Source organism: Aplidium turbinatum, chromosome 5 (genome assembly GCF_918807975.1).
Source record: "Aplidium turbinatum chromosome 5, kaAplTurb1.1, whole genome shotgun sequence".
Taxonomy (NCBI): domain Eukaryota; kingdom Metazoa; phylum Chordata; class Ascidiacea; order Aplousobranchia; family Polyclinidae; genus Aplidium; species Aplidium turbinatum.
Genome location: NC_137476.1, coordinates 24,264,189 through 24,290,600, shown reverse-complemented (window position 1 = coordinate 24,290,600; position 26,412 = coordinate 24,264,189). Strand labels below are relative to the sequence as shown.

At 38.4% G+C, this 26,412-nt stretch overlaps 1 protein-coding gene across 1 annotated transcript in view; it reads left to right on the top strand.

Annotated features, from left to right (window-relative positions):
• Positions 1-1,799: 1,799 nt before the first annotated feature.
• The window catches only part of LOC145770703 (receptor-type tyrosine-protein phosphatase-like N), a 36,678-nt gene continuing 12,065 nt past the window's right edge, over positions 1,800-26,412 (top strand). The window contains exons 1-8 of the mRNA XM_082582398.1: positions 1,800-1,906; positions 3,512-3,562; positions 5,820-5,867; positions 8,974-9,114; positions 12,174-12,326; positions 15,349-15,410; positions 19,168-19,344; positions 21,073-21,110. Coding sequence (XP_082438524.1) covers positions 1,837-1,906; positions 3,512-3,562; positions 5,820-5,867; positions 8,974-9,114; positions 12,174-12,326; positions 15,349-15,410; positions 19,168-19,344; positions 21,073-21,110 — 740 coding nt within the window. The 5' untranslated portion in view covers positions 1,800-1,836. The remainder of the gene's footprint in view (positions 1,907-3,511; positions 3,563-5,819; positions 5,868-8,973; positions 9,115-12,173; positions 12,327-15,348; positions 15,411-19,167; positions 19,345-21,072; positions 21,111-26,412) is intronic.

Here is a 26,412-nt window from a genome sequence, read left to right as displayed (position 1 = left end):
CTGTAGTTGTTGAAGGAAAGATGGCTGAGAGAAAGGAACTAACCAGTAACCACTGTTTCCTTTGTTTCTCGGCAGTTGAGTGTAGCAGGAACTCAGCGATACACACGTGTTTCGCCCATTAGGCTGGGCTCATCAGTACCGCACCACTAGTTCCTGCCACATAGTTCTCAACCGCTGCTTTTGTCAGTCAATCGAATTACGTGTCTAGCGCTGAGTTCCTGCTACACTCAACTGCCGAGAAACAAAGGAAACAGTGGTTACTGGTTAGTTCCTTTCTCTCGGCCATCTTTCCTTCAACAACTACAGTAATACAAAAGTGTTCGCAGCTATTGTTAAAACTTTCCGCCAATTGTCACCTGGTTTGCAATTACACATTACTTCAAATTTAAAATTTTTAATGGAGTGGAGTACGACGTTGCAAAAACCATCACACAAAATCACTATCTATCAATGTGGAGTCAAACATTTCACAGAGGTTATCACCAGCTCAAAAGTTAACAACATTATGCAATATGCTGGGATAACTTCCCGACTGACAGATCAATCTTTTCCACGACTCGAAGGAAAGATTTGAAAACACAGTGGCATTTCTAGGAAGTTGAAGTCTTTGAGTGTGTTACTTTCATGTTTGCGTTTATCACAAGCAATGAGACATTGGATCAACGTTCAAAGGGATAAAAACAGAGAGAGACTGTTCACCAGGCATTTGATAATTAAAGTAATTTGCGTTCTTCTGGTGACTATTTACTAGGTTACCAGTTCAAAGGGATACTTCGTTGTTTATCCAGGTCTGGTCAATAACATTTCGAAAGGGTTGACCACTAGCTCAAAAATTGATAATGCAACATGCTGAGAAAATGTCCCGATTGACAGAACAGACCGATCAATCTCTGCCAAGCGGTTTGACCTTTCCAAGGCAACGCAACATTGCGTCACACTTGAAAATCACGTTTGGGAAATGTTACTTAGCTGTATTTGCGTTATCACATATAATAAGACATTGGATCAACGTTCAAACACTAAGTCTACGTCATTTGAAATTTGACTAAGTCTATGTCTTGTATTTTCGATTGACAAAAAGTTGTAGAGTAGCACAAGAAGCTTCTTTTCAATCACTGAAATCGATTTGCGCGCGTTGACTACATATTTTTTCGAACATTTTGACCGAATTCACTATATTTTTTTCGGACATTTTGCTGAAAAATCGGTCAATGACCGACAAATAACCGAAAAAAAAAACCCAGGGTAGTGCTGACGCCAGAAAGATCGCTCCTTTTCAACACCGTTTCCTTGTTAGTGCCATAATAGGCTTACTGTAGTATCCCAATGCTTGGATTCAAGTATATGACCTATCTTTACCTGGGCCTCCTGATTTTTACGGAATGGCCCGTTTCTGTGAGTCCGATTCGGTTAGTCCGATTCGGTGAGTCCGATCCCTTAACGGAGGATTTTTTCAATTTTTTTTTTAAATTATCAAGTACCATAGCCTAATTATCATTGCCGTTTTAGGGTTAGGAGTTAAGGTTAGGGGTTAGAAGTTAGGAACTCACCGAATCAGACTCACCGAATCAGACTCACCGAATAGTAGCAGACCCTGATTTTTAGGAGTTTTTTTTAAAAACGGTGAAAAAGAAGGGTGGAAAGCTAGTTGGTTGTGCATCTCACCTGACATTTGTAACCGAAAACAACAAGGAATAACTTTAAACACATGAGATACATGCATGGTTGCAAACAACTCATGGACCATAAGTTATACAGACCTGCTTTGAAATGTTAACCCAGAGAGTTGTTTTGTTTTAGATATTTATCATGTGGTACAAATAAGGTTATTCAGTAATGCTTTGTATAGCTGTAAATTTTATTTTATTAATTTTCTCAACATCTGTGTATGGTTTAAATAATTTTGGTAAGTTCCATTTTGTTTTGCATTGAAACATTTTCTTTTTTGATTGAATAAGTTCTGTTAAATAAAAATGCAAAGAGGATGGAAAAATGCAGCAGAGTATGTTTGAGTTTATTTTTGACATATGTTTCTTTGTCATTGTGGTGAGCCATGTTAGAAACTGTAACAGATGATCTATTTATGTAGCATTCAACTGGTTTAATGTGCACATTTATTGAAAGAAAGAGAGCAAAACAAAGGAAGTACAAATTAACAAAATCTCTCAACTTCCAGTGTATTGTTACTAAGAAATTTAAGTAGAAATTAATGACTCTCATACAAATCGTCATATGATTAATTATAATTTGTTTGGACTGTGTAGTGTGCAGTATTATTTACAGTTGCCTTAGCATGCTTATTACAATATTTTTTGTTTGTTGTGCCATGTATGATTGTATACATATAATATATAACATGCTTAATACTTATGTTAGTGAATTTTTCTTATTCTGTTTTATTGGTAAAGTTTGTGTTGACAGAGAACCATATTGCAATGTCATTAGTATTGAGGGGGGGTTAATTTAATACCTTGTCGATTTGACTACCTTCCAAGTTACGACTTGCTTATGTTTTTTTTAAATGCATAGTTGTGTTTTGGTTTTAAAGTAAAATGCTGATGCAAGACTATTTACATTAATGACTTCCAATTGAGAACAAACTAGAAAACATATCATTGATTTCTTCACCAATTTTTCAACCATTCAAATTGTCATTTGCCAGAACTGCTTTTTGTTCTTAATTTTTGAGAAATAATTAAGATTGGAAATAAAATATTCGTTATTCAACTAAAATTTTTACCATTGGATGTTTCTGAAATGTCATAAAAAGTACCTCACTATGTTTCCATGGTTACAACAGTGACTTATTTCACTTAAAAAGGAGAATAGCCATTCAGCTTCAAAAATCTGTTCTTAGTAGCCATAGAGTGAAAACTGGGCTGTGATAATGTGCCATTATTAAGACTAAAACAACTACTGGCTTCGTTCTTACGCAGTCATCTGCCAATGTGAAAACTATGCTAAGAACATGCACAATTTTGCTTTAAATGTGTAGCAGACTAATGACAGAAAAACAGAAGCTAGTTGCTTTTCATGGTTTGATCTTTGTTAAGAAATCGTTAACACCTCAATGCCCAGTCTGCACATCAGTACTTCTTTTGCATTGTTTCAATGTTTGCAGATATTTCATGTTCGATTGTTCGGGTATTTAACTGTAGAATCAAGGGGTCAACTGACTGGGTGTTGAACTATTGGTGTTTGAAGCCCAATTACCAAGTCAATAAATTGTCATGTACCACACGTCCACACCAACTGTTTTGTAACATTATTTGCTCACATTTTGTGCACTTGTTATTTGATGTATATTGGCCATGTTGTCATGAAAATATAAGGATCTTGCAACATGAATAGTAGTGAAATGCAAGAAGCAGATTGGTTTTCCACAAATAAGGACAAAATTATTTCCATGATAATATCTGTTTGCATCGGTTTATGGAATAATAAATATAAAAAAATGGGAAACTTTTCTGTTCATCTGTATTGACAGCTGTGTTATGATTATACATTACAGGTTGCTTAAACCAGCCGCAAACATGTCCACCACCTAACATCTGTCATAATGGTTTGTATGATTTTATATTTAAGTTTGTTATAAATAGCTCAGTGCTGCAAAATTGCCAAAAAGTAGAATTCAATACCAATTTATTTACTTCTGCATGTTGAGGATCGTGACGTGACAATTTATTGAAAGACAATTTATCGAACGACAGTTTTTTGAAAGACAGTTTATCTAATGACAATTCATCAAAACGGCAGTTCATCGAACCGACTGTTTATCGAAACAACAGTTTATCGACCGACTGTTAAACCGAAACGACAGTTTATTGAACGGCAAAGCACATATGCAATGTAATGCTCAGTGGTTAGGGTTTAGGTTAGGGTTAGGTTTTCGATTAGTTGTCGTTCGATAAATTGTCGTTCGGTGAACAGTCGTTTCGATTAACTGTCGTTCGATTAATTGTCATTGGATTAATTGTTGTTCGATAAACTGTCGTTTCGATTAACTGTCGTTCGATCAATAGTCGTTCGATAAACTGTCGTAGTACCGTTGAGGATTAGGAATACCATTAAAGGAAAGTCTCCTTAACTGAAGGTTTTCAGATCAGTCTCTCAGTTTATATACGATTTAATCATTTTTCAAGTCTTTCATTAGGCTATTCTGTGAGATGTAAAAGGTATTCATTGCTGAGTCTGCATAGTGTTGGTGCGGTGGTGCAGTAGATAAGGTGCTGGCTTTTCAATAATGCAAACCTAGTTCGACAAATGGCTTCAGTGGGTTGTTGATGAACACCACTTTCTTTACCCAGGGACTGGGAAATAACATGTGGGTGTAGTTACTGAAGGAAAGGTGAATGAGAGAAGAGAACTTGTCACCCTGTGTTCATGAGTGCCAAAGGCTTAGTGTGATGGAAACCTTAACTTGTCATTCCTCAAGGCTCAATAACATAGTATGGGACCTATGCTTTTTACTTTCACAATTGCCTTGATTATCATTGTCATCAACCAATTTTGATTATACAGGGCTACAGGCCATGAATTAATCTTCATGTTGAAGGTGTGGTCTGTCGAGAGTGGAGTTTTCCTCTCGACCTCATGGTCCTTTGGGTTGGCAGAGTCCACGTTCAGGGCTGAAAGGTCATGCTTAACAAGTTCTTCACAAGAAAGTTTTGGTCTACCTTGACCCTGCTGTGCTGCAATGTTGACACTTCTGACCTGAGAGATCCAGCTAGTGCTGCGCTTAATGTGCCCAAGCCGTCATTTCATTCTGTCCAATTGGAAGACTTCACCAACGTCTCTTATGTTAAGCCTGGATAAAAGAGTTTTAAACTGGATGTTGTCTTCAGGCAGGTCCATCTTACCATTATTCTGTCATTGCATTGCAGGCGCTTGATGGTGCTTGTTAGTGTTATCCACTTTTCGGGGCTGTAGAGCATGACACTTCCCACGCATGTGGAATACTGGAGTAAACTTGACCTCTGATTGCAGCAAGAAGGTGCTTGCTTGTAAGGATAGGGAGGAATTTCTCTGCAGTTTTTCCAGGCTGACTTGCACCTCGCTATGGCTGCAAGTTTACACCCCTTCCTGAAGACATGATATACATAGCCAAAGTCAGCTACCACGTCAAGTATGCCACCTACAACCTCACTTACTGGCCTGCCGTCTATGGGTCTTGCTGTGCCCTTAAAGCGTTGGAATAGGTATTAGGTAATATGGGTTCGGTCTGAGTAGGCCTTTTATTTCACTGCAATTCTTGTGGACCCACTGGAAGCAATTGGTGCAGAAGGTAGACTTTCGGTTCCTCTTAGGCATACAGAGCAAGGATGATTTCCTGATCTTCTCAGTGAATGTTGAGCCCAGAAATCATTAGTTTGGTCTTTCCCGTGTTCACTCTTAGGCCCTTGATTGCAAGGTCGTCAGCATACAACAGCTTCCAGGAGCAGCCAGTGCACAGCTCAAGAGACAGGGCTTCCATGACGATGATGAACAGCAGCGGGTCGCATACAGAACCCTGATGCCCTTCCACTCTGAAAGTGTGTAACTGTGTATCCGTCTTCAGCACGCACACAGCTCCTAGCATTCAAGTACATTGTTTGTGCTTTCTGTACTAGTCATTTTTCAACATTTAGCTTACGCATGGTCCACCAGATCTTAAGCAGTAATAGCAGTGCCTTAGCAGCATTAAGCCAATTGTAGTATAGCAATTTGTGATACGTTTTTTCATCTATATATTATATAGTTTTAGATTAACAATTGTTTATTTCATCACTACATTGTTACCAACTAGTTTTGCTGAAGGATGTTTCTTACTATTTTTCTAGATGGATTGAATGGGAATTGCATATCTGAAAAGCAAGATACAAATACAGGTAAGGGTTCTTTGCAATATCAAATGTGCATTTGAATTAGTTTTATTTAGTTTGTTCAATGTTCATTCTCAGCGCTGTTTTACTTAGATTTGGTGTAGAAAGGTGCAGTGGACTCAAATGAGTCATTATGGCGTTAGATTAGGAGTGTGTAGTAAATGACGGATTTTGCTGTCTGGTACAATGTGCTTTTGTTGCATTGTATCCAGGGTTTTACAAAGCAGACCCGTGTCATTGTTTACCACAAACGATGAAAAAGCTTAATTGCTATTTAGCTCATCAATACTACTTCTGAGTTCTGGCAGCTTTCTAAACACCCGGGCCTATCTATTCGAACAGACTCCCAGCTTTTGTTATTTTCTGTGATAAACTACTGTACTGCCCGGCCTACACTCCTACACAAGGGACAAGGGTGTGTTTCATTTAGATAAGTAGAATTGGTCCATAGATGATTGGTCGTTTAGTAAGCGCTATTACGATTGCCAGATTGGCCGTTTTCTGACATGTTTGAACTCTCTGGCAGTCTTTTTGTAGGCAGAGAAAACGATGGATTGGCCTTAGAAGGTTTATAAAACTTTTTGTGACAGACAATGTTTTGAAGTTTTCTTTTTATGAAATGAAAGCATCTATTCTATAGCAATGTAACTACAGCCACTTTCATCTGCTATTTGGGAACTTACTGTTGGTGCATGATCTCTTTTTTAAGAACTACAACGATTAATCCACATTTGTTAACTAATTTGAAAAAAGAAATTCCTAAATAAATGTGAATCCATCGCATGGCTTAAGTATAGTGAATAGCAATACCCCTACCCTACACCAATACAACTTTTACTGCAATTTATATTGCAAGTAAATGCAATTTTTTCATGTTTTTTCTACGCCCAATAGTAGTTTTCTTGACCAGACCTGACCCCGTTAGCATTTAAGTCTAATTTTTATATGACTATACTTAAACAGCTGTATCTGCTTCACTGAAATGCAATGTATGAAAAGAAATATAGCTTTGTCATGAATTATTGATTAAACTCACATCACATTGCTAGGTATTACGTTTGCACTTCTCAACACTACGGTATTCAGTATTCCCAAAAAATTGTTTTTTCATTACGAAATTAACGGTTCCAACGTTGATCAATGGACTACGCGTCGCATCGGTGACGTGCTGTGGAATCTATGTTTTTTTTCACCGCTGAGCAGAGGAATATTTGTCGTATCTTTTTTTAGGGAAAATCAATATATCAGTTTTCCACCATTAGAGCAACGTGTATTTCCATTCAACAGAGTTCACGTCAGATAGTGAAAAGCAGTTTGCGTGTTCGTGCAAGGTGCATTTTCTACTCAACCTTCATACAAAAGTTATCTTTTTTGCAGTATCGTTGATGCAAAAGGAAGCTTCTGCTAGTTAAATATTGTCAAAGATTTAAATATACCGTAAGTCTTTTTCTTTTCAAGCTAATTTTGTTTTTATAAAACCATGCGTTTCTTCCGCAAGAGGCTTAAGGCAGCACAAGGGTTGTGCTGCCAAATAGTCAATTGCCCAACACTGACAGGAAGACAGCATACTACAATACCACCGCTCTGATGTTTATGATATATAGTTGAACAATTATAAACACAATGGTTTGTTTATTTTTCTAGGTACCAGCACTGAGGTTGTTTATACCATCCTCTTAAGAAGCACAGCTTTTTGATTGTGTTGCTCTGTATTCTTTTTATTTGTCTGACATAACAATAACCACTTTTAACTTTTTCATATTTTTACATATTATCTTTTTCCTTGTGCTTTGTTGTCAGGTGGCAATTTTAGTTTCAATTTTCACAAAACCACCTAAAACTACTCGCTATTCACAGTGATACTAGTAGTTTTTGGTTATAGGCTCTAAGCTACAGTAGTTTGTATTCACATCTAATAAGTTACATTACATTTCTTCCAAAGAGGTTTTTGCAGTGTACGTGCTTGTACAGTTGGTAGAAAGCCTACACCGTACGTTCTGATTTTCAAAATATATTCTGTTCTCTTTAGGGAATTTTTGAAGTGGTTATAGTTTAAAAAGCAGGCACCCAACAGTTTAAAGTAACACCTTTTTGTGGAGAAATTAAAGGCGTTGTCTGTTCAAACAACTCCGACTTAAAACCACTCATGAAGTGTGATGGTGTTTTTGGATTCATTTTAATGAAAAGCTTGGTTTTAACTTTTTAAGGAACTTTTTGTTTCTTATGAAACTGGTTTTTCAAAGCTAGAGACAGATTGGGGAAAAAGCCTCATCAGAGTAGCTTTGTACAATGTCCATTGCTGCTACACCATACATTGTGTTGATGCTTTTGAATCATGACAGTCAAGAATAACGTAAGCAGCTGTTTACTCCTGTTCGCCTCATTCGTAAGTCGCTGAACGAACCACATATAGACCGGGAGCCCGCGACGTCCACCCTAGGTGAAAAAGTTACCAATTTCTAATCATACAGCGATGTCCGGTGGTATGTAGGTACTCATAATCTGAAAGTCTGCCGGGCCGCCGGTGGTGGGTGTGGAAATGAGGGGCATTTTTCATCGCCCAAAAATGCACTAGGTCAGCTGAAATAGTTACCGCTTGAAACTTAGTTGGTTGTAAAGTGAATTGTTTCTATGACTATCTGGTATGTGACATACATTTTTGGTGGTGGGGTTACACGTGTTATGTGGGAATGGCTGTCCTGAGTTTGATCCAAATTGGTCTTGTCGGCTCCTAACCGTATCGCTTTAGTGATATCAATGAAAAGATTAATTCCAAAATAAAGAAACCGGATTTAAAGTTCAGCAAACGTTTTAAAAGCTAATCCGCCTTAGCTTCACTACTAAAAAGCATGGCCCGTTTCGGTGAGTCCGATCCCTATTCGGTGATTTTTTCAATTTTTTTTTAAATTATTGGGTACCGTAGGCTAATTATCATTGCCGTTTTAGGGTTAGAGGTTAGGAACTCACCGAATCGGACTCACCGAATAGTAGCAGACCCGAAAAGCAATTGTATTTTTGACCGTGAGCTTTCTTTTGAAAGTTTGGAATACAATACAACTTCTACAGATTGTCGAGTTGTTTCAACCATCTTACACCATTGTTATGTTTTTAGATGAATATCGACTTTACCAGATGGTTCGACACGTTCAAAGTTATTTGCATTCCCAGAATAAGGAATTTTCGGATTTGTCGGAATCCCAACTTAACGAGCTTGCCTCAGAGATGGCACGCTTGTTTTTGAAAGAAAAAGAAAGTGAGTCACCTCTTGTTGTCCCGACCAGTAAAAGTTTCCATGTTTTCAATCGTTTCAACGTCGCCAGGCGTTGAAGCCATGTCAAAATGGAAACTTTTGCAAGTGGTTTTGAAGACAGGCCAACTTTTGTTATTGACTAAAGGTAACTAAAAGTTTAGCAACTCATACTTAACAACTTTCAACAACAAAATTGCACCCAAAGTTACAATAGCGGTTAACCAGTGGAGATTTTCTGCTTAAATTACAAAGTTTTAATGCTTGGGAAATAAAGAAGTCCAATTTTATAACGTAGCCTGCCCTATAATGTAACATAAGTCATACTAGTAAAAGCAGAGAGAGACTGTTCACCAGGCATTTTGATAAATAAAACTAAAAGAATACAAGACATTTTATTATAAGTCATACTGTTGACTTATTTGCATAAGAATCAAATATGGCAACACTGTTCTTTCGTTTACATAAGGCGTCGTTGTGCCACAAGGACAAAGTAGTTCAACTCATTTCAAGATTGTTTGCTTTGCGCAAGCCACTATAGAAGACTTACACGTTTGAAAGGTTATTCAAATAGCAACTTAAAAAGTTACGTCTTTGTCTTCATATTAATCACAGGGTGGAACCAGTTGCTGTGTCGAGAGTTTATCTTAGGTTAGACGAGAACACCACTTACTTGTACTAAATGCCATTTACTTGCTCTTTTGATTAATTGTAACTGGTTGGCATCGGTTAATGTAAATTTTCAACTTTTTACAAAAATTATTAAATATCCGATGAAATGGGAAATGTAAAAATTCTGTTTAACTCACGCGATATGCTGTACTGACATTAACGATTATGTATTGTTACTGTGTGTTACACAAACTCGTTCAAGGCGAAATGGCATGACCTTGTGTGCGGCGTGCCGCATTCCAGCTGGCAAAAGCTTATCTTTTCACGTTGTGGGAACAGACTACCCCATAAAACTAGCAGATATCACACATGTGTTTATCGAGAAGTCGTGAGCTATATTTCAAAATACCTTTCTCGGATTTCTACACAATAAGATGCCTCAATGAACTTTTTTAGTCTGTAACACATTGCATCAATTTTACTTGACAAACTTGGATATGTGCGAACCAGCACCAATCTATAAACTTTGTTTTAAATTGCCGCTTACGAAATTTTGGATTTGTCGCAGATGCATCTCCATTCTACAGCGTGAGAGTAAGTGTGGCCACTGGCCACCCCTGATATTATTTCCCTTGGTGTAATGCCCTTGGTTTCAGACGTTGAGTCAATGTTAAAATGATGGATTTTGCTGTCTAGGGATGTGATATCGAGTTGTTTCATATTTTATACTTCATCATATACATTATACAATACATAATGTTCTTTTGTTTTCTTGAAATCATCACATTAAAAGTTTGCCATTGCGCGCTGGCGCATCATTCACTAAAATTTTCCTCAAGCGTTTGTATATTATAAAGGGTACGTATTCTTTTCTGTGAGGCAAAACACTATTTTACGTCTCAGCTATCAAACTTCGTCCTTGTTACATTGAATCAGCGTCTAAATCACGCTGAAACAAAATTAAAAAAGTAAAAAGGACGGATTTTACCAGCTAGGCCAGAATCAAGGCTTGTATTCGCTCCCTTGCTGCTACACTTATAAGAAAAGCAGCTATATTTGTGTGAGGCTTTACTCTTTACCTTCGCTTGCGCCCTTCATTTCTTTACCCTTTGTAGCCGGTTTTCCAGCATGGCATCCGGCAAAATAGGAAATTTGGCAAAAATGTATAAACAAGGATATTCACGAAGTCACACAGTTGCCGGCTGTTGGGTTGATATAGCTGAAAACCTTGGAACAAAATCCCACACAGCAAATCAGTCGTTTTTTGTATTAATTTAACATCTGCAAGTTACGTTGAATTAATGTAAAAAGTCAATATATGTCAAAACCAATGTAAAAATCGACTGATTTGTCTGGGAAGCTCATCAGTTGGTGTGCTTGGGTTTGTAAAGAAGAGATCAATCCATTTTTGCTTGATATCCACTTATAGCCAATGTTTGTATACTGTACTATAAGGTCTGTCTTGTACGACATTGTTAGTTTGTGAAGTACAAAATACGTGAAGTGTTACGCTTGTTAGCTTCCAATGTATCTCTCTGTGTTTGTCTTTACTACCCAGCTAACATAGTTGACCTTTTTAATTGGTTTTAACCTGCAGTGGATGCATAAGGCCAATTTTTCAATTTCCTAAGGACCGTTATGTTTGCAGCTGTGAGCAAATGGTTGTTTCCAGCCAGCCATAAATCCAGATTTTTTACGATAATTCAACGTCTGAAGACGTTGAATCAATGTTGAAAGTCAATGTATGTTAAAATCAATGTAAAAAAAACGACTGATTTGCTGGCTGGAAATTCACAAGGTTAGGCTGACCATCAGATACCATTCTAAAGCTCTCTCGATCTAATGATAAATTTTGAATTGCAAAGTCTTTGTCTTGTGTGTCTTTGGTGACAAGTCAAGTCCATTCTGCTTCATTGTGTTTTTCAATGTACGAGATTGATGTGACGTGCAGGGATTGGCTGATTGTTCATGACGTTTATTTCGTATGTTTTGGTTACTTTGTTTTCTTTTTTCCTTCCATGACATGCGTAGCGTTCTTGTGAAAAAAACGTCACACGCATTACCTTGTGCTTCGTACGCCTTTGCTGGCAAGCCTCACATCCGCAACTAAATCTAACCAACTGTAATTTTATCTTTTAACCAAAACAGCAGTCGTCACTTTTTAATTCAAAGTAATGTCGCACTTTTTAGATAATAATCCAGTAATATGCTGCCAATGATTCGTCTAGTTCTAGTAGTTTGCAACGAACTGTTTCATTAGTTTAATGTTAAGTAATGATATGAATAGGTTGTGGAAATTTTAATTTGTTGCAATCTCGTTTCTTACGTAAGCCGCTGCTGCTCCAACAGCAAATCATTAGTGAACATAGGGTGGCGATTTGTGATTAGAAAATCCAAGTTTTTAATATGTTTAGAATGTAAACCGATTTTTCATGTTTCTTTTTTTCTTCTAGATAACAGAAAGAAAAGAACGCAACGCTTGATATCCATGCTGCTCGATGAAAAACGTCGATTGGCTCAACAAGGTGTGAAGCTCGGCCAATTGACAAAAGAACAAAAGCAAGATTTGATTGACACGGTGGTCGAAAAATACAAGAAAAGTCAAGGTGAATGCGGTTATGCCTTGCATCGAAACCTTTTGATTGACATCATCGGCTCTCTTGTTTGATAAATGGAAATTCTCAAACTGCTGTTTTTAAGGAGCAGATGAAGCGACCCTAACTTTAATTAGTTGACAGACAATTGACCTTCAGTTATCATATAATTTTTTTTAATATATAGCAGTGTGTCTTAATCTTTTTCCTTGTTGACATCTCTTTGAATTTACAAACAAGTTCTCGCACCCTTTTTTGAATGACTGAATTGTAGTAATCACTTACAATTCAGAAGGTGGTCTAAAACAAAAGCTCAGTTAAAAAGTAATTTTAGGCCACCTTCTTATGCCATTCTACAACAAATCCTAATGATTCAGCATCCCCGCACCCCTAGGAATAGGTTACGCATCTCTCAGTGATGTGAGCACCCCTGGTTAAGAACTCCCAGTATGCAGTAACTAAAAAATTAGCACAAACTTTGAATTAATTTTTATTGTCAGTTGTCATCTATCATTTAATATCAATAATTTCCAGCAGCTCAATAACGGTTTTCAGCCAATTCTTCATCATTATGTCAAAGACGTAATTCTATTACGTGCCGTCGGCATAGCGCAGCCTTTGATGTCTTGACGAAGTGCAACATTTTTTGCATTGGCAGAATATGAATAAATTATTATATTTCCGTTTGCAAGCTTTAATCTACTATCAGAATACCATGTCACTTGTTCGTGACTACAGTTGTCATGCAATGCGAGATTTCAAATTTATTTTTTCTTTATGCCAATTCAACGTCACTGAACTGATTTTAAATGGCTATGTGTTTCCATTGTTAATTTTTAGACAGCAACCTTTTAAATTTGTTCTGAGTCTGCGAACTTTTGTTCTGAGTGGACGAATTTTTGACAGACTTTTAGTTCCTTGTCAACTGGTACAGTAGTAGGATTTTGGCTTATTTCTTTCAACTTAAGGCAACATTAAAACAATATACAGACTGATAGTTGAAAATATAAATTTGATATATAACAAGGTTATGTCTATTCAAACCATGATTCAAACACTTTCTTGTATCACGAACCATATACACTTCTGCAATGTAACAACAATGCCCACTTGACTCGAAAGCTATAGTTAATTTTGTTTAACCTGTTCTATCTTTAGCTGTGTATTCTGTCACAATATCTACTGTAATCATGTCAATTTGTATCGATGAAATTATAGTTTATATTTCGTTCTTGAAATGATGTTGCCAATCAGCCGCCCCAGCTTGCATAAAGTATTACCTCCTAACTTGAATACGTCCATCCTTTTTTTATTACATGGTCAAACTGGAAACGATTCATTCATGTTTTTCCAATTGGAATGTGTAAGTTTGCAGAATGCCCCATCACCATACTGGGATTAAATATGGAAATTCAATTTCCATTGCTTTACTATTACATTGCTGATTCTAGTTAATTTTAAAATATTGGACAACGCCTCTCCTCTAAACCCAAAATTTTTCTTAACAGAAGAGTTTCCAGTATTGTGGAATTGTGGATTGTAGAAGGAAGTAGGCTGCTAACCTTGACTCAAATTTACCTTTAATTGGGGCTCAGTCGTTCCGCATCAGGTCTTAACGTTTTGAATGGTGTTAAATTGCAACATTTACAGGATTATATAAAAATAGCTCATCTCTAATAATATTTACCCATCGTCGCCTACCCGGGGTGCTAAAATTAGTTTATAGATTTTTACCGGTCTCCCCACCCGTATACCTTCCGTCGTGGCTTCCTGTTTATATTTGCAACGGGAAATGCTTCAGGGTCGTGTTGTTTCTAAACCAATACGGCACACTCTATCTCAACCGTATATAGCACGGTAACTTTTACAGGATTTTCACACTTCTAGCGAATTTGATTCATTGATATCATTCACATTCATTGATATGACATAATGCATTTCTTAAGTATCTTAATGTATGTTCAAGGGAAATGTACAACGCGTCCAAATTTCACGATAACTCGGTGTAATTTGGACTTGTCGTACATTTTCCTTGAATATAAAAGTACCAGCCTCAAAGCTGTAAAGCTTTTTTGCAATTGTTTTTTTTCCAATTTCCAATCAGATTTGCAATGTAACAACATTTTACCCGACTCATGCTCATTACGATATCCAAGAAAAATCACAATTACTTTTATAGTCTGTGATTTGACTCCTCCTGAAGTCGGACGGAGACTTACCGTCGAAGTCAATACCACTCCGCCACTGAGTTGGTAGAACTGTTACTTTCCCAGCTAGCAGCATTGATCTGTTTCACCTTAACTTAACTTGTCAACGTTGAATCGATGCAAAAAAGACCAATTCAGTGACATCTCGGCCCCAGTCAGCAAACCAACCCATTGTTTTAACATTAATAATAAAAATGATATTGTCATTTAGGATGGTCCAGCGGATAAGGCGCTGGCTTTCCAATAATGCAAACCTGGTTCGACACCCGGCTTCAGCTGGTTGTTGATAAACACCGCCCACCCCTTACCCAGGGTGTAATAAATTGACTGGGATGAGTTGCTGAAAGAAAGGCGCCCGAGAAAAAGGAACTGGCCATTCTACTCTCTTTAGAACTGAAGGCTCAGTGTGATAATGATTTTTTTTCGTAACAAAACAAAACAGTGTGATAATAACCTTATCTTCTCATTCCTGGAAGCTCAGTAGCTGAGCATGGGGCCATCTTTACCATTTATATTGCTGTCCCACATCCGCAGCAAAAAACCATGCTCTTAAATGCTGTATATGACAATGGCAAACAAAACGCAACATATTCACAGTGGCGGGTAAAATATAACATTTTCAGTCGAGTCTGAAATTCAATTAATTTTGAGTCCTTTTATATGAAAAGGTGAATGATTCCAACACCCAGCAGAAAAGCTGTGGCTGCCATAGGCTGACATCTACAAACGTTGAATCAAAGTAAAATTGGAGTGATTTGCTTACTAGGGCGACGTCACACTGAGAGCGGTTAAAATCACTGGTCGCTAATTTTGTTTTTGGTTTCCAGAAAAAATCGATGAAAGTCCGATATCTCAACCTTCCAGCGATGCTGTGGATTCCTACATTGTGGTGAGTGCCTTGTGACGTGTGCGCCGTTTGACGTCACGTGACGTCAGCGATAATAATAATTTGCATTGACTGAAAAATGTTTGTGAGCTAAGCAAATACATTTGCGGTTGGTTTGTCGGTTTTACATTACTTGCGTGTAAAAATCAACGTGAAAATTAAACATTTTGTACATCCGCAGCTGTATTGTGTGTATTTGATGTGACCACCGCTTCAATTAAAGAAACCGTTTACTATTCTAGAATTTTTCCAGCTGAATACACTCTGGTAGTTTCTCAAGTGGCGCAATTGTACGTGACTTCGTTGGTATTTTATAACTCTGCCGAAGTCAAGTAGCGAGAAATCAAATGAACATCTACAATCACACAGATATCTGCTTCAGACTAGTCAACCGTGTCACACCCAGACAGCAACTCAACCGTTTTTACATTGATTCAACGTTTGATTCAACATCAATTTCAACGTAAAAGACGGTTGATTTGCTGTCTGGGAGTGCTTGTGTGTTCACACAAATCGACCCTGCTGCTGTACTCTTTGCCACCATCTTACTGCAGTGGTTGTCAACCTGTGTTCCGCTTAGGTTTCACTCTGTTACGTCATTGGATTTAAGCATCATAGACGATATATTCGTAACGTTTCGGTTGTTCGGTTTCCCGCTAGCTATACAAATCCAAACGTCATTTCCAACTATGGTCCATGCAGTGAGCTGAAGCAAGGTCTTGGTGGACGGAAATGAGATGACACTCGGTCTAGTTTGACAGTCTTACAATCTTGTTGAACGTTGTAACATACTTTTAATAGTTTAAACTACTCTTTCCTAAGACAGCAAGCTTTAAGGAATTACAGAAAAACGTAGCAATTGTTCTTAAAAGCCTTTGCCAGAAGCCCGAGCAATTGATTCAATGTCAAATTACATTCACTCGACTTCACGCGGACGAATAATAAGGCAGGAAGAGTAGAAAAGAATGGTTAGCAATTCCCAATGATTTATTGCTATATTGCCCAAGAGGTCGGGAAGGTCTGATCGCACCACTGCACTCACAACCAGCAAAACATGTTCTTTCTCATCATTGATTCGACGTATTTTAACTTTAAAACCAATGTAAAAACGACAGATTTTTACCTGCATGGAAGTTGTATGATTGCATGTACGGTTCATGTCTACCACGACTTGTCGCTTCTTTTACATTGATTCAATGTCAACAGACGTTGAAGCGATGTTAACACTCCACGTTATAAGCTCGAGGTTATTTCCTCTGTCATTCATTCACTGTTGGGATATAAACGACCATACCTTGTGTGTTGTAAATGACCAAATCATATTCCTCCGCTTACTAAAATTTGTCGTTTTTCTTGCTTAGTTACATCTCGCTTCGTAAATGCTGATGTCTTCAGTTTTCATTTCTCATGTTTCCCTTAACCAACAAATTTCCGTAATTTTACATTACATCAATGAAAAATCGCTTAGCTTAGTTATTCGTGCAAGTGTTCGTGGTTTCCTTTTTCCTGTTTCATTCCAGTGTATAGCGACCTTCACAATTGCTTACCAGCTGATTTCATTACTGGTCTCACTGGTGTCTCTCTTTCGTTTACTTTTAGCAGTTTTTTGGTTTGTTTCCACTAATTTTCACATCGGTGGAGCTTTGTGAGAGAGTTTGCTTTGTTTTTCCACAATAAACAAACGAAGTACGTAAGCAAAATTCGGCGAGGAATAGAGAACATGAGGCGTGTCACAAAAAAGTACCACGCGAAACCGATTGATGAGAAAACGCAAAGCAGACAATTGCAGACACACATCGTCGACACCACAATTATATTTTCTCATTGCTTATGATGCAGCAATTCAGGCAACATCTCCCAACTCCTGCAACCAGTACACTGTCTCACTATTTGGTTCTGTAAAGTTCATATGTCCTGTAGGTCGAAAAATTTTACAGTGATGTGCTGTGCGGTTTGATATTCACCACTGGCGAAGGCTGGTGAGTCACACAAGCCGTAGTAAACATATGTTTGAAGCGATCAACATCAGCACGGAGGCTATTTAGACTTTAGAGTTATCCATTCTTTCCTTGTCAGGTCTGAGCCAGGTGGTACTTTAGTGGTGTGACTTGAGTTGAAGCTGATCGGATACTGGTGTGTTTTCCCAGCTCTCCATGATTGCATAAGGTCAAAGTGATCTTTTCAATGTGCCTTTGTTCACTTGTGAGATATTGTGCTGCAATGACCACCTTGTGAAGAAGATGTCGATCGTTGGCCTAGCCGCCTTTAATTTGAGTCGTGTTCTCTCTTGATGTTTTGGATCCCGTGCAGGAGCGGATACAGCAAGTAACCTTAGGGACGGGGGCAATATCAACAAAACACAATGATATGTAGGTCTACTTTCATCTGACCTTGGAAGTAAACAATGAGTAAAGTTACCGTTTTGTGAGAGGGTGAACGCCCCCCAAGATCCGCCACTGAACCCATGTCGATCCAAGGAGGCATCTTAGAAGTTTTTTTTCTAGCTGATGCTTTGACACGAACTAGCTCACAGTGTTTTTTTTTTTTGTATGCAAATTGTCGATATTGGACGTATTTTTCACACAATTATTCCTACTGAATGTATTGTCATCTTTCATGGTGTCATGGCGTATGTTCCCAAGGCCAGATTGTGATTTGGCGGCGTCTGTGATGAAGCTTTGCTGGTAATTTTTATTACTTCCTCTGTGTGTAGCGGACCATGACGACAATAAGACGCCAGGCCTTAAAACTCGTGTTTTTTTTCCGGCAGCCATTGTGGCCTGTCGAGAGCTCCTTCTCGGCGGCCAAATCTGCGTTCTTGGAGGCCAAAATACAAATAACGGTAGCACAAGTAAATATAATTAAACTTGCAACAAGGCCAAAATGATGACTTAGTGTTGTTGAAGTCTGGGCGACGTCCTGCTATTGAATCGTTGTACCACGCTATAACTGCTTTATCGGGATTGTATTGCGGGACCATCTAACGACACTAAATTATTTCAACTGCTCGCTGCTCAGTAAATTGTTTCAACTGCATACCGCCTTTCATAAAACCTGACCATTTATACCGTTATGATGTCACCATTGAGGGTGTGAAGTCACTAACCCACAGCTGAAACATTTCTCAACTACGAAGATGCATGTTTTTCCTTCGGATGTTAACTAGCTTATCCAGACAACAAAATTCGTCATTTTACATTGATTCTACGTTTGCAGTGGTTAAAAGACGAATTTTGTTGTCTGGGTAGTTCTCCTTTTTAACAACGATTCAATGTCCCACAACATTGAATCGACATAAAAACGACAATATTGCCAGCCGATGTAAATTAGCACTTCGGATTAACACTTTGTAATTCCCACGTATATTTTAACAAACAAGACTTATAGCTGGTGATCGCAGCTGGATATTTTCCATACAATAGCAAATGTTTTCGCACACGTGGTGGTGATTATGACGCGCTGACCTAATTCTGCGTCACTCTTTGATACTAGATATTTTCGTCAGTTAATCCAAGATCATTCTATTGCAAGGTTAAATAATTAGCTAGAAGAATCCGGCGGCCAAATTGGCCGACTGAGGAGGTAGCACCGGTGGTCATTCAAGCACTACTTAGCGGCGATGGCCGCCGGCTGCTTTAAGGCTTGCGACGTATGCCCAATGAATTTTCCCTTTTTCCGTCGGCTGAATTGTTCATTGCGACAATATTTCTAATTTCGTTTTCAAGCCTGTTTTCTTTAAAAAGTGTTTGTTTGTTTGCAGGAGGAAAAATCTTCGGAACAAAATTCGATTCCGCAAGACATAAAGGCAAAACATGCTCCCTTGTCTTCTTCAAGAACAAGCTCTGATGAGGACTCTGGTGAAGATGCAGTAGAAGCAGAGTTGCCTCTTCAATCCAAGAATGCAAATCCAGGGGTTGAAGATACGTCGTTTGATCAGGTGACTTCTTGGTCTAATTTACATACAATCGCGCTTTATGAACGTCGTGCAACTTTGGTTTAACATCGCAACAACAATCAACATGTATCTTGTGATATACATCTTGTTATAGTTGAGCTTAGTATGCACCAGTAGAACGTATCATGTTATTTACCTAAATGCCTGGTGATTGAACAGCCTCATTCGATTTTTTTTGCCATCAAGTTAGTCCATTTTAACGATTTTAGATTCAAAACTAAATGTTCTTTAAAACTGTCAGTCAGGAAAAACCACACGCTGCATGTTACTGCTCCAATTTTTAATTATTTCGATTGTGGGATTGAGAAAAGCAATTTTAAAGTATTTTGGCTCTCGTCTTCATAGAGCTGATCCATGTGACTTGTAAACCAACAAACATTTTAACGTAGAACAACGCTGATGTTGCGAGGTCCTATACTGCAGCCAAGATTAAACCGCAAACACAAAGTTTAATTGATGGATATCAAATTTCTGTCACATCTTTGACACTATTTTTTGTGTAAATACGAAGCTCTCGTCACGCCTTCATGCACCACCGCTTCACTTTATCGAGATATTCTTGCTCTGAAAAACACTGTTTGATGATTCAGTATCACATCAAGCAAAACTTTGATCTGTTTTCAACCTCTCATTATTTGGTGACGTTGAACTAACGCAAAAGGCCAGCTTTCTGGTTGCTGGAAGTGGGATAAACGCAATGATTGCAGAAGAGTGGTGCAAGATTTTGGGGTTGCTGTTGTGCCAAGTCATTCAATCCCAAACATCGTTACATGTGGCTTACCTTTTTTAGGTTTCAAATAGTTTCTTATAAAATATTAAACAATAGTCAATTTTGAATGGGAACCGTACAAATGAAAGATTCCAGAGGCTGCCCTCAATAAAACAGACCTGTATCAATACCGCGAAGCTTCTATGCATACTAAGCAAACATAAGACTTCAAAACGGATTTTCTACTTGTAGGTTCGAAGATGTTTCTGAACGGTCCTCTGCAAAACCATTGCCGGTTGAAGTACCATTGCGCAAGCATACAACATGCACGTTATAGATTCTACTCGATTTTCAATTCTTTTCCGTTCACTGGCATGCTGACATATCGCACATTGCAGCTGGTGCTGTCTTTTTTTGCCCACGACACGTCATAACGAAAAGTGAAATGAAAGCGAAAAATACATTTATAGACAAGAAATCTTTAATCTTGCACCACAACGACGTATAAATACTTCACAGTTTATTCAAACTTTTGATCAGCACAAAAAGGGGTACAAGTACACGCCGTGATCGAAAAAAAAATATATATTAAAATAAAATCTCAAATGAAAACGACCGATGAAAGCCTCAACTAAAAGCAAAAGCGGTTCAATCTGTTGCCGTTAGGCGACGCCACTAAGTGGGAAACTTTCTCACACTTATTTAGCCGTTAGGTGGCATTAGTGAGTTAGGCGTCAGTTGCAACTGAGTGGTGTTTTCTACACTAAAAGTTTCAACTTCAGCCTGGAGGGTTTGTAGTCTATGTCAATGGCCGCTCTTGAGCACCGTACAATGCAATAGCTTAATTAAAAAAATCAATCGTGGTCCAAACTAATAACGCGAAAAATAGCGCAATTTTTTGGTCGTTTGTATCATTTTTTCTCCGAATTCTCCGTTGTGTTTTCAACATCTCTGAGTGAAATCTGCTTTGAATATTTTTAATGAAATCTAATGATTTGCAGGTGAAAGATGGACCTGCTGACGATGGCGATCCCGTAATGTAAGTGCTTTATTGTCAAACAAAAGATTGTTTTATGAACTGCAGTGTCATTACCATGTCTGTCGAGTAAAGTTAAAGTATTATAGAATGGTCCCATCAAGGATGCCTGGTAATACTCGGTATGACTCCTCTTTTCAATCTGTCAGGGCTGTGCCAGAGCACTGCCCGGGTACTTCCGAGCACTGCCCGGATACTTCCGAGCACTGCTTTTTCGTACTGCCAAGCATACTTAAAAGAACCATTCTATACTACTAAGTACTAATTAATGGTCGGCTGTGTAGCCTGGTAGTGAAAAGGGCATCGATGGGTATCAAAAGGGCATCGATGGGCATCGAAAGGGCACCGATGCGACACCGCTCCAGAGCGGCAAGATACTTGATGGCGTGCCTAAAGGTGGACACCAAGATTGGGTTCGTTTCCTTCCCGCCCACATAATGTAAACCTTCAACTACCGAGCGTGAGCCTAGATACCACAAAAATGAAGGTTTTTCTAAAAAGAAACATTGCCGCCTTAACACACTGTCAGCAATCCCACATAATCACGTTGATGATGTAACAACGGGGGCGTATTTGCTTTCTGTAGGTCTCTGCAGCAGATGGAGTGTTACATGCAATGCACGTGATATTGTGAGGGTCTTCTGGGAACATTTCTGATAGAAACTAAATTAAGTCAACGTTACCCATAGAAAGCGTGGCCTAGCGGTTTGAGAGTTAGGGTTAGATAAGTAGTCATTTCGATCACTTGGGTTCGATTCCCACCCTTGCCATTATTCTTATTTTCTTTAATTACCAAACAGGGTTCAAAGCAGGAGTCAACACTCTGATTGAGTGCAAGAAGGGTCACAATGACCGCATTCAGCTAGTTTATTGGGAAAATTGTCCTATGTTTAAAGTGTCTACCGGTCAAAACACTCCATCTGCTCCAGCGACCTACAGATTACAAATACGCCAACGGTGGTGCAGTAATGCAACTGTATCGTTAACAATGCAGTGGCTTGCATGCTTTCCTTTAACTGAGATGAGACGACACTCTCTTCTATATATTATCTAAAATATATTTGTATTTGCGTACTGTTTCGAAGTTGTGGAACCTTCCAACAGACAAGCCTTTCTTAAAATTGCAATATTTTTTCGTTCAAATAACCAATTAGAGCAGTTTGGTATGAGGTTGTTTAAGTTTTGATGTTGGTTTGATCTTTAGTTGATGGTTGCATGTTGTATTGTATGTTAAATCCTAGACAGTAAGACCTTGCAAAAAGCTATTTGTATGTTTGGCATGTGGTCTCCCAACGAAGTGGTCTATCGAAACAAGAATCTATTTTAGGCATGGTGATAGCAATTTTCGTCTCTACCCATATAATGTTTTCTTCCGTTTGTTTGCCCGAAAAAGCATTCTCACAAGAGAATTTCTTTACAAAGCTAAAAACAGAAGAAAAAAAATACAATGTACTGACCAGCAGAGATAACGTCTGGGTTGTATTTTCAACGCAGTGAAGGTTACCTGCCGGTCGCACGTATGCACTGCATCTTGTGCTTTGTCGACTCAATATCTGTTTCGATTTACACGACAATCTTTCAGCTTGCTTTCGTAACCGCGTGGGTTTGTGATAAAAATATTGTTCAATCATCATCCGTTTGTTCCTTATTTAGTTGATGAGATCTGACGTTTGTCCCGCTGGCTGTGGTCCACCCAGTTTTTGTATCATGATTTCAATACGTACTTTAGTTTTTATGATTTTTGATTAAATAAAGCTGCCAGTTCACCGTTCTATCTTGAGAAGACAAAGATTTATTTAGTCGCTGTTAAAAAATAGAACCACGTTCTCTCCAAGCCGGATATCAATTTAAAAAAAGTACGGGATAGGTACATTTTATACTTGGCGAAAACACTTGTGAAAATTCTTTTAAACCGATATTTGGACTCAAGAAAATCCGTGCGAAAAAGCAACAAGCTCTATGTTTATACACAATTACCTTAACGGAAAGCTGTTAAGTAAACAACAACTTAATATTTTCTAAACCTAAAACAGCCTTGATATAGTACACTGTGTTTCCATACAATTGTGACGCAGCACATCGCCCTTCGGCCTTCATTAAATAAACACATCAATTACTGATGCTTCTTATCCAATTTAAACATTTTGTACGAAATCGACTGCCATTCAGTTTTGACCACACCCTGTGATAATGATCACCTTGGTATGGGCATCATCTTCTGTTGCCTGTTTACAATGGTGACTGGACTGACCTGATTCTGGCTTAAGTCTCTTTGCGAAGTGATGCAGGTTCTTGTCTTGGGCTGTTCGAGACGACACTTGTGGTCGAAACGAAATTAATTGACATCAAGTCAATGGAATGTTGCATCCAAATGAAGTGTTTCGAAGTTTAAAAATGTGTTCGACGCGTATTTATGCTGAACACTGACAAGCTGGAACAATTGGAAAGTCATTGAATCAAGGTATCGAATTTTTATCGAAACACATTTGCTCTTTGAAAGTGCAACGAAATCAAGACAAAGAATTTTGCGTCAAAACGTAACACAAGATTTCGAAACTGTAGTTTCGAACAGCCCCACCAACATTTGCAATGACTCGTTGTGGCGTTGCATTAACTTTTAAATTATTTGTTCGTTTTTCGTGGAGCCCTTTCCGTTGCTCAAACCGTTGATGCTGATCGACGTTGGCGGTCGACGAGCACGAATACCACATTTCTTATCAAGCAACAGCTTCGACAGCGATATGATCGTTAACTGCCCACATTAGCAAACAAATTGTAGTATTTTGTACATTTTTTCAACATCACACGACGTTGTAAAAAAAGCATCTCTCCAAAGCCCACTTGACGTAGCCTGTGTGCCACGTAGGTTTTCAACCTCGGATTTGTGGACCCCTAGAGAGTATTGACGTTTATCTGTGCCATGGGGACAAGCTTGGCACAATATGTTTAGTGTGGGCCTTAAATATTCAGGGAGAAGGTGCCTTATGTTGTCTGTCTGTGTCTACATCAACATCAGAGCTTGCTGTAAGGTTTCGAAGGTTGGAGAATTCCTTGATTTTGGAGAAAGATTTTGCCATTGTGAACTTTTCGGCTTTGTGCGTTTGAGGGCTTTCAACATCTCCGGAGGTTGAAACGATGAAGAAAATGGCAACTTTTTACTTGCTGGTATGTCTGTGTGTTGTGGCAGAACAGCGTCTTCACTTTTACGATTTCGGGATTAACTTTAGGAATGACTGAATAAGCTTGATCATTGAAGAAGGGTTCAAATGACTGCAAAAAGGTTTTCAAATGATAAATATTCTCCGAGACAGATTAAAATACTTTCATCACTGCCATTTCAGCCAGAGCGTTGTCTGTCCACTAAAACTTAACTAAACGTCGATCAAATTAACTTCTGTTTATTTTCAAGCGGAATTTTTGATGATTGCCAAGCTTTGAAAGGCTTTGATAGTTGTTTCTTGAAGTGATAGAGCTTGTTGCCGGCAAAGGTTAACTGGTGAACAAACTGAATGGAATGTCAAGATAAATGTCCTTAGCTACAGATAATGTCCTGTTGAGTCATTCAAGTAGCCACCTTAAAATCAAATCAATTTACTCAAGGACGACTTCTTACTTGATCCAAGCCACACAACACAGTTTTCAATTTTTTTTTGCCAAACTTTATTATGGGTTGTCAAGACACGAGTAAACATCTTTTAACCTTAACATACAGTTTTGTGCCTTCATTTGACGTTGAAAATCATCTGTTCAGTGCAATATTTGGCTGAGTTTTGAGCTGGCGCTGTTTTGAAATGTGTCGGTATGCACTCCTATTCCTTTTCACCGATTTCTCAAAATTTTTCCACGAATCCTGTGCTTTGCTTCCTGTGCGATGAATGACTGGCAACAGTGAAAATTTGCACCGCTGCATGTTAAATCAACGTTTTTTATAGTCAAGTTGATAAAAATGTTTAAGCTAGTCTGGCAAAGGTTGACTGTTTTGCAAAAAAAAAAAAAAAAATGAAAGGTGATGGCGATTGCCTTTAACGCGTCGTTGTCATGGTGACGAAATCAACAAAAGTCGTTCATTTTGTGGGAAATTTTCTGGAAACTTCTGAAAATTCAAATACTTTGAAATGAAAAACTGTGTCACTGCTCAGAAAGACATTCCACAAATCCATTATGCAATTTTACACTGAATTCACGTCTAAAACATATTGATTAATAAAAAGAATGAAGCTTCTATGTCCTTGTTCATGTTATGCCCAAGGGCAATGATTTCCTTCTAAATAATTGATTAGTTTTCTTTTTGTTATCTTAAGTTCTTCGACCTTTTCCAATACTTTGCTTACAATTGAACAACGTAATTCAGCGTCGAATTTGCGTTCTCGTTTGACAAAAACCAAACTGTGTCTCTGCCAATTGAGTTGTTTTTCACAGGAGACCGATGTGGACTTTACTTGCCCGACCCAGTGTGTTGCTCGTTAAGACTAATCGCATTTTGTTCTTTTCATTGATTTTGAATCGAATTTAAAAGATTTAACTGTGGCCCGCCTCTTGCACATGGCGAACTTCAATTTGCGTGAAGCTATCTTTTGAAACTTATTGTGCTCGCCAGTGGATTGGCTAATTCATTGTGATGTTGTCGGTAGATTAAGTACAAGCTGGGGATTTAGAGACGAATGATCGAATGTCGATTTGAAATGCAACTGACTGTAATATTCGCGTATGTCTTGTCACTTTTAATTCATATTTTGACCAAAGTGTACTGTAGAACCACTGCGTAGATGAGAGAAAGAAAAGGCATGCTTCATTGATTGCATGACAGACCATTTCGATCCTAAACAAACTGTTGAGCATCTCCTTCCCCTTTAGACAGAACCTTGGGCGTTTCTGGATGGGTCTTGATGAATTTGCTGTTGATACCACGTTCACAATGTTGCTGGTTTTCCAGGCCAGCAAATCATTCCTTTTTGCTCATTGATTCACCGTCTGCTTATGTTGAACAAATGTAAAGAAGAGTTGGTGCGTTTATTGGTTTGCGAAATCAGTCTCTTGCAATAGGATGTTATCGGTTGTCGCTGTCAACCTGTGGCAATTCACTGATGAGGAAGCTGGTCGGGGCATTTGGCTCAGGGGAACGTCTGCGTTTATTGAACGTTGGATCAACACTCCCTGTCGTTGATTCAACGTAAAACCGATTGCATTTTATTCACCACTTTTTTATTGAAATGCTCGATTGAAATATCCGGTCACATAGAAACGCTTGTACATTGCGGCAACTTGTATGCACCTTCCAAACAGCAAAATATAGTCTGCAGATATA